At 27.9% G+C, this 11,206-nt stretch overlaps 1 protein-coding gene across 1 annotated transcript in view; it reads left to right on the forward strand.

The window, feature by feature from the left end:
- The window catches only part of LOC108765631 (4-coumarate--CoA ligase-like 7), a 10,394-nt gene extending 1,766 nt beyond the window's left edge, over positions 1 to 8,628 (forward strand). Inside the window, exons 2-9 of the mRNA XM_018514429.1 lie at positions 2,438 to 2,470; positions 3,162 to 3,281; positions 4,338 to 4,545; positions 4,766 to 5,241; positions 6,057 to 6,234; positions 6,327 to 6,548; positions 7,022 to 7,251; positions 8,364 to 8,628. Of these exons, the coding sequence (XP_018369931.1) occupies positions 2,438 to 2,470; positions 3,162 to 3,281; positions 4,338 to 4,545; positions 4,766 to 5,241; positions 6,057 to 6,234; positions 6,327 to 6,548; positions 7,022 to 7,251; positions 8,364 to 8,531 (1,635 nt within the window). The 3' untranslated portion in view covers positions 8,532 to 8,628. The remainder of the gene's footprint in view (positions 1 to 2,437; positions 2,471 to 3,161; positions 3,282 to 4,337; positions 4,546 to 4,765; positions 5,242 to 6,056; positions 6,235 to 6,326; positions 6,549 to 7,021; positions 7,252 to 8,363) is intronic.
- The last annotated feature ends 2,578 nt before the right edge of the window (positions 8,629 to 11,206 follow it).

Below are 11,206 nucleotides of genomic sequence, written 5' to 3' on the forward strand. Positions count from 1 at the left end.
TTAGAAGTTTCGAATAATATAATATTCTTGGTTCATGAATTTAATTTATCTCAAATGTGACTGTGCGCCGATATGTTCGGACATTTAAACACAATCTGAGATGTTAATAATGACGAATTGAAACGTTCAAACATTCGTGTATATATAAGGTGTTTGGAAAATAATGATAAATTTTTTGCATAGGAGCAGAATGGACTGAACTGAGAAGAGAAGTCCTCATTTTGCAATTTTCGCAATTAACAAGATATTAATTATTAAAAATCGCTGAATATTTGGTTTACAATCATGTTTTACTCAAATACTATTAACTTTACAGAAAAACTACAGAAGACAAAAATTGTTTATTTTCTTCTCATAGAGCTCTAAGAATTTTTTTGGAATTTTTTCAGAATTTTTTAATACCGTATTTTCTCATGTTGGTAAAAATGAGAAAATGCAGTACTAAAAAGTTTGATAAAAAATTCTGAAAAAATTCTTAGACCTCTGTGAGAAGAAAATAAATAATTTTCGTCTTTTGCAGTTTTTCTGTAAAGTTGATAGTATTTGAGTAAAAAATTATTGTAAACCAATTTTCGGCAATTTTTGGCAATTAATATCTTATTAATTATTGCGAAAATTGCAAAATGGTAAAGGACTTTTCTTCTCAATTTAGTCCATTCTACCCCTATGCAAAAGATTTATCATTATTTTCCAAACACCTATATATAATCCCTCTTCTAAAATATTATCTTAGCCAAGATAAGCGCCAAGGATCCTGGCTGAAGTAATATTTTATACACAATAAAAGTTTCTTATTTAAAATAAGGAAGGATTATATACATAAGCGAATATCCAAATGTTTCGGCTCGCGATTACTAGCATCTCAGATTGATCGTGTTTAAATGTCCGAACGTTTCGGCGCACAGTCACATTTGAAATCAATTAAATTCGTAAACCAAGAATATTATATTATTCAATATATCTAACTTTGACTGATTCCTGGCGGTCTCTACCATACATATATCTTCATATATATATTTTACAATAATTTTTATTGTGCATTTTCTTACTTTTGACATGACAATTTAAGATAGTAGTAGTAATTGAACAAGAGCTTTAAAATATTTTCTCATTTTTTAAGAAGGAATATGCCAAAATTTTAAATTCACTTCGTTTTCTCCATATGCAATTCTTTTTTGTTGCTTTTAGTAAGTTTGAAAAATAATTTTCTTTAATACGAATAATAATCTCTGAATACAAGTAACAATCTCTGACTAGTGCATTCTTTTACTAATATGAAATAAAGTTTAGAGTGCAATTTCAAACAGAAAGTAATCTTGAGTATTATGATAGTATTATAGTAATATGAATCAACATTTGTATACAATTATCTAATCAGCAGACAATATTTTAAAATATATTTTATAATATAAATACTATCATGATACTCAAAATCAAGGTCATTTTCTTTTCGAATTTTTTCTCTACTAAAGTTTTATTTGTCGTAGTATAAACAAATAAAATTAATATTTTTGAAAAGTTTTATTGCTATGTATATATAATAATTAAAATAAAATTTCTTTTAATAATTCTATTTGTACATTAAATACAATAGAGAATGCCAACACGGCCAAAGTTAGATGTTTTGAATAATACAATATATATATTCTTTATTAAATCAATTTATTTTAGATTGCGCGCCGATAACTTTTTGGATTTTCACAATCAGTTTGAAACTGATAATGTCCTCTAAATTAAATTAGTCATTACATCGTCAGGTTTCGTTAGTTACTGACATTATAAAGACGAAAGTAATAAGTTTTACACGTTATCACCTTTACATTTTCAATTATGGAATTGTGTTTTTGTCGATTAGCAGAGATATTCTTCCAACGTTCATTAAAATAATTGTGTGTGTGTCACGCCTTCACTCCACCAAGTGATGGACTTACCCCTGTTGGAATATAAGAATGACTATAGATTTTACATTTTTGGTTTTAACATCATTCTCTCCAACATTAGTTAGGTTTTTGTATAGTACATTATCGCTGATGATGGTCCAAACAATGGGATCGAAACGTTCGAATTTGTTGTATTAAAGACATGTTGTACATAATTTACGCACCGAAAAACAGCGTTTGACTCTGTATAGTCATTAATTGTATACTTGATTAATTTTTGTAAGTTTTGATAATCTCCTCTAAATTAAATTAGAAAAACTGTAAAAAACTTATTGCAAAAAATATTACCTCAGCCAGGATTCGAACGTGAACCTCTCGACTTTCTGTTCTCTATTTATAATTCAATTTATAATTAATTCTATTAATCTTATTATTTTTTAAACCGATTTCGATTTATTTCTTGCATGACCATACATAGAATTTGTTTATGATGTAGTGATTTGAATCTAATCTCAGTGACGTTGATCAACCGCGTTCAGGATTTCTCTGATTTGCAGAACCCGAATATTTTTGGCAAAATGGGTGTAAAGGTAAGTACAAAAACGGTCTTTTTGCACTTACTCTAGCTATAAATATAATCCTAGCTGTACACACTGGGATCCCAGAAACCCCAGTGCAATTTGCTAGGTCGAGATTTTTTCGTGTTTCTGAACTTTTCTTTTTCTTTAAACCTATATATCTCGAAGCTCCTTAAGTCTATCGACTTTTACGTATTACGGATTTGTTCCTTAATCAACTCTTCATTGAATAAAAAAAATTAATTAAAAAATGTCCATTTTTACGGAAGTTACGGTAACAAATATGGATGAGGTCCCAGGGATCCGAGTGTGTATATCAAGGATAGAAAAAAAGAGTGTATATAGCTAGGATTAATATTCATTGTCAAAATCTTTAGATACAAAGCAAATTTTTATCAATAATATATTTGAAATTCTTTAAAATTATATAATGAAGAGTTATATAATATTTATATATATATATATATATATATAATGCTTAGCAGTTGTTATAATGATCAATCTTCACAGTGCTATGTGCTGAAGTACTTTCCTATCGATGCAGTGGATTTCCGAATATGCAGTGCATTAATGAAAACGCAAAAAAAAAAATATTGATTAAAGTTAAAGTTATCGTCAGTGTATGAACTAATGTGAAACATATAGCTTAATTACAGATAGTAAAATAAGCAATTAAAACAATTTAACTATATGCTGTTCACAGAATTTTACTGTGGAAAATGGCGTTTACAAAGGAGAAGAGACGCAACAGTCGAATAAGTATAAGAGCCTTGGAGAATTAATGTGGATTAGCATTACAAGTCATGAGGACAAAATTGCACATGTGAGTCGACGTTTACACGTAATATTAATTTTTATATTTGCAAGAAGATATAACTTTTAAAGCTTATAATGTTTTACTAAAAATGAAAAAAGTTTAAAAGCTTTAAAACAATAAAGAGCAAATTAAAACTATATTTTAAATTTTAACATTTTCAAAAACATTTGAAAATATTGTTAAAATTTAAAACATAGTATTAATATACATAGTAGTGATAGTATTATACATATAACAAAAAAAGCAGCATAACGAATAATCGAGTAATCGAGTTATACAATATCTTACCTTACATGAAAATGATAAAGAGAGATTTTTTAATGCTGCTGTAACAAATAAAAATGATATGAAGCGAAATAAAATTTCTTGACTATGTCGGTTAAGAGTTTAAGCAATGACGACGGCAATATATAAACAAATGTTCTTATATTAATAATAGATTAAGAAGCAATATGATTTTTCTGAAAATAAATAATTTTTTTTTCTGAAAATTTTTCTGAAAAATAATTAAAAGGGTAATTTTTATACTGTTTGTTTTAGAAAAAAATCCAGTTTGAAGAAATGTAAAAGAATTACTTATAATTATATATAAAATTATGCATAATGAATAATTTTTTATACATTTTCTCAAACTTGTTTTCTTCTGAAACAAACAATGCAAAAATTATCCTTTTAATTATTTTTAATGTTTTCACATTACTATTATTATTTCTATTACACTAAAAAATAATTTTACAAAAGAAAAATGGATGTATGAATATGTATGGACATATTTCGTATATGATTATACATGTTCATGAATATTTATGTATATTTATACATATTTATACATATTTATGCATAACAAATTGTTTAGCGAGATTTGTTTAAATTTAAGGGCTTTTTAAGTCAATGGAATACGAATTCGATGTCAAAATTGACAAGTTCAAAATCATGATACTTCTATACAATAATTTTTGCAAAAATCCGGATATTTTTCAAGTTTTGACATCCGCTATGTTAATTTTCGTTTATTAATTAATTCTTTAATTTAAAATTTTACATAATAATAATATTGTACAGTTGGACGCACGCACTGATGAAACGTTTACATACGCGGAGTTGCAAGATAAAGTTGTGAGATGCGCTTTATGGTTACAAAAGCAAGGAATCAAATGTGGCGACGTTATTAGTGTGTGTACGAGTAATCAACCCAACTCCATAGTGCCCTGTATTGCAGCGACATATGTCAACGCGATTTTTAATCCATGGAATGAAGATATGGACTTACGTAAGATCTCTTGATAATTATATATCAAATATTATATGTTATCTTAAACATTCTATATTATATTTGATTAGACAAGTGTATTTTTAACAACAATGAGCGCGAATAAAATTTACTACCTTGTGATAATTAAACATAATTTTTTCTTATTTATTTATTGATTATACAGTAATATTAAACATAATACTTACTTCTTTATTAATTATGAAGCATTTGTTACCAGCAACTGCATTGCACGTTTTGCAACTGACTACGCCGAAGGTAATCTTCTGTAGCGAGAAATCTGTGGGTGTCATTTTGAACGCGATAAAAGAGAAAAATTGCAATCCCATGGTGGTGGTTTTCGGTAATCATGACAGCGCGATTTCGTTGTCCGATATCCTGAGGAATTGTAACAATGCGGAAGCTGCAAATTTCCGTTATGTTGAGCTTGACGATATCAAGAAGACGGCATGCATCATGCATTCATCGGGCACGACGGGGATGCCGAAGGGTGTCGAATTGTCTAACCACACTATGATACTCATGAAGAACAACAGTATCCTGGATATGACGAATGTGCCAACACTTTGGTTCTCATCTCTTTATTGGATCAGTGGAGTAATGCTAAACGTGATAGCGATTTCGCAGGGTGCCACAGTGATCCTTTATTCGCAATTCGACGAGGACATGACTTGTCAATTAATTGAAAAATATAAAGTAAAGTTATTTGTCAAAATTTAATTTTTTTTTAAACTTAATTTATTGCATAATTAAAATTTAAGTACAATTCCTAATTTTTAAGATTTTCTGATCTAAAAAATAATGGAAAAACAAATTGTGATCTAAATAACTGCCATATTTTAGTCTGCTGATATATATTTTTTGTTGCAAAATTATTTTTGTAAGTGATATCAATTAATATAGTTTTCTCGCGAATTGTATAACAAAATTGAATCAATTCCTTTTAAACAAATCGCAATATTTTTAATTTATAATTAAAATAATTCATGATTTATAAAAACCTTTTGTTATTGTAATAATGTTATAAATTTCCTGTCAAAATTGTTCATCGTTAGATGAGATTAATTTATACTATTTATAGGAATGTATCTTTAATATAAAGAGTGTACTTTTGTAATATCATATGCATTTATTTTGATTTTATTGTTAAGATAAATGTAAATTGCTACTCCAAGGAAATATATTATAATCGTAATCTTTATATCTATTTGTTACATTGCATGATTATTCCGTATAACAAATTAAACTAATCAAGACTCCTTATAAATCAAAGAATTGGAAAGAATACGGGCGTTCGGAATCAGGCGTAGAAGACGTCGCGCAAATAATACACTTATGAAGCTTGAAACTTATTTAATTGAATAAAGAAGTTTTAAGCTATAAGTGTATTATTTGCGCGACGTCTTCTCGCCTGATTCTTAACGCTCATATTCTTTTCAATTCTTCGCATAATTATATTTAAAAATATACAAAGTATTAAAATAAAAAAAAAAACATTTTTTTCTATTCAGGTAGCAGTTTTGTTTCTTAGCTCGAGTATGATAAATCGATTTGTCAGAGCAGGTTACGTAAAAGAATATTCATTACCATCTTTAAAAGTTATACTAGGTGGTGGTGCAATAATTAAGCCAAAAGTGCAGGAAGAACTAAGACGTTGTTTACCACACGTTCAGATATTGCAAGGTTATGGTAAATATCGTTAGAATGCGATAAAATATTAGTACACTTAAATTTATGTTATGTATGTTAAAAAAATTTGATCAGTTTTCTTATGTTATTAGGAATGACAGAAGTCGGTGGTCTTGCAACGTGTCAATTACCTAATCACAAAAACGGATCTTGTGGGATAGTAGCTAAGAATGTGCAAATAAAAATTGTAGATCCTGAAAGCGGGAAAGTACTTGATCCGAATCAATCAGGAGAAATATGGATAAAATCTGCAACCATGATGAACGGTTATTATAGGAATCCTGAAGCGACAAAAAGTACGATTGATGAAGAAGGTAAACAGATTATATGCATTATAATTAACAACAAAAATAAAATTTACGTTCGACTCCCAAACAAACCATTTGTCCATCTTGGGAATATTATTTTATAACTATTTTAAAGAGTTAATTTTTATTTACTATTTAAAAAATTAATATTGATTTAAATCATAACATTTAAGCCATTTGCAGTATATCAATAATAAGTAAGTGCAATAATTAATGCTGTAAAGTATTGTATAAGAACTACAGTACAGAAAATCCAAGAACTACGATAGTTTCTTTATAGAACATTTTTTGAGATCAACCGTTCGTTCTACTTGGAAACTTACGTTTGGGAAATAAAATTAGCATGAGAATCGGAGGATTAATTATAAGTTAATTAATTAACGAATGCAAACTAAATAAATTCTGTTCCATAAAATCTAAAAGTACGTAACTAGTAATAGAAATCTAATACCACGAAAATAAATGTAGAACTCTTTCAGGATGGCTGCATACAGGTGATATCGGTTATGTTGATGAAGATGGAGAATTGTTCATTATTGATAGGATAAAGGAACTCATAAAGTATAGAGGATATCAAATCTCACCCGGAGAAATCGAGGGTGTCTTGATATCACATCCAGCAGTGCTAGAAGTTGCAGTAATATCGATACCTCATGCAACAGATGACGAACATCCTCTTGCATATATTACCAAAAAGCCCGGCGCCAAGGTACAATTTTTTATTGCGATATGATAAAGTCATAGAATGAAAATTTACAAAATTAAATGTGTCAGTTATATATTTACATTTGTTTGTAACTAATACAAAATGCATCTATTATATACAGTTCAAATAAGAATAATTGCGAACTCATTTTAAGTATTCTAAAGAACATTGTTTAAAAAATATGATGAATACAAACTCATATTTATAACAATAAAACTCATATTTATAACGAAAAAACTTGTCTTTGCTAACGTTTTTCACTATTGTATATAGCACTTAGGAAAAAGTGTTTCAATATACGGATTAATTATTCAGTAACTGATCATATTTCACCAGCAACTAATGAAATATCATCAGTTGTTGAGTAGTTAATCAGTATGTTGAAACACTTTCCCAGATAGCACATTATATTCTGAGAATATTCTGAGAATATACTAAAAAGATCACGTCTGATATTCGTATGATATTCCTATGTCCGCAGCAACATTGTTTGCAGCATATCCTCAGAATATCGAGATGAATTTCGAAAATTTTTCTTAAGAGTGTATAAGAAATGTCTATTAAAAATAATATTCTGTTAGAGAAGAATATTATTTTTAATAGATATTTCTCACACACTCTTAAGGAAAATTTTCGAAATTCATCACGATATTCTGAGGATATACTGCGAACAATGCTGCGGACATAGGAATATCGTACAAATATCAGACGTGACCTTTTTAGTATATTTTCAGAATATAATGTGCTATCTGGGTTTCTCAAGGAAGCAACAATGACATATAAATAATATTAGGTGCTTTGAAATGAGTCATTAATATTAATTTTTCTTCTTATAATATAAATCCTTTAATATTTTTATATTATAAAATAATATAAAATTTTAATATTCTCTTAATTACATTATCAATATTTTTTTATATTCTAACCAGAGATTCAAGTACGTAAGTTTCTATTTTCTTGTTTCAGATAAGTAAAGTTATAAAATATTAATGTAGATATGTCAGAAAAATATCATTATACGTGTATATTATATATCTTTTTAATGCAGAATAAAAAATATTTATTTTTTATATTTAAGTATTCTTTATTGTAATGATTAAATTGTGTTTTTGCAGGTGACGGAGCAAGACTTAATAGACTTTGTGGCAAAAAACATGATGGATCACTACAAACTTCGTGCTGGAATTATATTTTTAGATGCCTTTCCGTATACAGGTTCAGGAAAAATTGCAAGGAAAGATTTAAAAGAAATGACTAAAAAATTATTTAAACGCACTAGTTAATTATACCTCTTAAATATGTATAATTGTACTACACTTCTGTCGGATGGTACATTGAAAAAAAGGATTGGCTGTTGCAACAAATTAGATGGTAAAATATGGCTTAGCATTTTTAATTGATTGCAGCAACCAATTTTTGATTAACCAATCGAAATCCTATACTAACATTGCGGATAGGCTAACGCAACCAAAAATTGGCTATTGCAACCAAAAATTGGCGATGCCATATTTTACCATCTAATTTGCTGCAGCAGCCAATCCTTTTTTTCAGTGTAGACATTATAAATAAAACAGATTGACACTTGTTTGCTATTTTATAAAAAAATTATCAGATCAAAAAAGATAAATAGTTTTCTCAAAATTAGACTAAATCTAGTCTTAAAAATAAGTTCTAAAAATAATAACAACTTAGTCATATTTATAATGTTGTAGAGGTTGTTAGAGATAAAATGTGATTGCAGATGTTTAACTGATACATATGTACATACATTATAATATAATAGCAGAGTCTTATGACGTATGACTATTTATATAATGAACATTCCAAGAAAACTAAGTACGATTTAGCAAATTAGATAAACTAATGTACTGCTCGAGTGGCACGAGTTGTTGTAAAATTGCGGCAATTTGCTGACATCAGAATCTTATGTGTAAACTGATTTAGCAATATATGGGGGTAAATAAACATCACCAGTTAAAAAATTTCAAGAGCAAACGTTGTGTGTGTGTGTGTGTGTGTGATAATAATTAATAATGCATCATATTGATGGCAAAATGACGGCACGCGATGAGCTCGCATTTCATATATAGTCTCGTACCGACAATATAATGGTAAATTGATGGTACACAGAAAAAAAGACTATTCTTAAATCAACCATAAATATATTCATATATATAAGCAAAAATATTATAATTTTGCTTCAAAGATATCAATCTTGATTTAATTGAATTTGTACTGATATAAGATTTTTAATTGAGCAAGTCTTGAATTAAATGCAATGTAATTCTTGCATCAAAACAAATTTAATCAAATCAAGATTGATATCTTTGAAATAAGATTATAATATTTTTGCTTATATATATATATGAATATATTATGGTTGATTTAAGAATATTCTTTTTTCTCTGTATACGTATATTTTATACGCCATCAAGATGCTATCATCAAATTTAGAATTCACGAGGACAACATTTCACATATAATAAGGAAGCACCTTGTCTCTATTGTTTGTGGACATCTACTGCAACGACTGTCAGTAACATGACGGCATCTTGAATTTATTTGGCTGTATGGGTTGTATTCGAAATTTGAAAAGTTATTTAATAAAATTTTATGTTTTATTGATATTTTTTCTTGAAAATAAAAAATTACTGAATATGAGTGCCATTAAAAAACCTAACATTTTACTAATCAAACTTAAGTATACATATGAGTTTTCTTTAAAATTTTTGTGTATCTTTGCTGCTGTAAAGACGAGAGAATCTAAAATTTCTTTTCTCATCGGGATATTATAAAAGTGCGCTTTTATCTCTGAAATTGAATAATATGCGTAACACTTTAACTATAGCATGTTAATGCGCTAACATAATCAGCGCGTTCTGAATATGACGGGCTATGATTTACGAAAATTGTAAGCGAGATCTTAATCAATATTATATTTATGGAGAATATCAATAAAATTTTAATTTCAGTAAATGTTAAAAAAATATGTAAATTAAATACATTGAAATTATAATAGTCAGGTTTTAATTCATATTAATGAGGTGTATTCTTGGAACGTAAACGAAGTTGCTTTTATTTCACTTTTAAAGTCCAGTTTTACAACTCACGATTAACTCTTAACCAAGTTCAACTTATTCATTATCTCTTTCCAATTGGAAAGAGATGAGATACAAGTTTAATCTCGGTTTATTAGGCCCAGTTTCATTACCGTGAGTTATGAAACTGGGCCTAATAAAATTCAATGTCCTAGTGGCCGCGATTTTATCATTATCTTCACTCACGCAACATGTATGGAAGGGATTTTATGTCCTAATTAAAAATTTGCTATTATGAGATTCCAATGTTATGAAAATTCATTAAATACAGGATGTTATGTAATTAAGTTTCGCTTTGTAATTCTGACATAGAAAACATCAAACGATATAACATTAAAAGTAGACATAATGACGATTGTCTATTTTAAGAACTTATATTCTAAGATAATTATTAAGAAATACTGAATAGTTAAAAAATCTTATGATTAACACCCCAAAAAAAGTATTCTACCGATAAGCGGGGAATTACTCTTAGCTTTTCCTCTAAGCAAAAAATCTTAAATGAATCAGGCGCGTGTATTTATAACACGTATTCATCTATAAAAATGAGGACACATGAGCTACAATCAAAATTAAATTCCTCTATAGAAAATTTTATTATAATAACTCGAATAGCCTTTTGAAATAAAAGAATATGCAAGATATTTCTTGTACATCCTTTTATTTCAAAAAGCCATTCAAATTATTATAATAGAATTTTGTATAGAGGAATTTATTTTTGATCGTAGCTCATGTTTCCTCAAGACGTGCTATCCTAGCTACACATTATTGTATACATATATATCTAACTCAAGAAGATTTCTATATTGAAAGGATTATTATTCTCTATAAACGAGAGTATTTTTTGGATTACGTAAAAA

The sequence above is a fragment of the Trachymyrmex cornetzi genome, unplaced genomic scaffold (assembly GCF_001594075.2).
Source record: "Trachymyrmex cornetzi isolate Tcor2-1 unplaced genomic scaffold, Tcor1.1 scaffold503, whole genome shotgun sequence".
Classification (NCBI taxonomy): domain Eukaryota; kingdom Metazoa; phylum Arthropoda; class Insecta; order Hymenoptera; family Formicidae; genus Trachymyrmex; species Trachymyrmex cornetzi.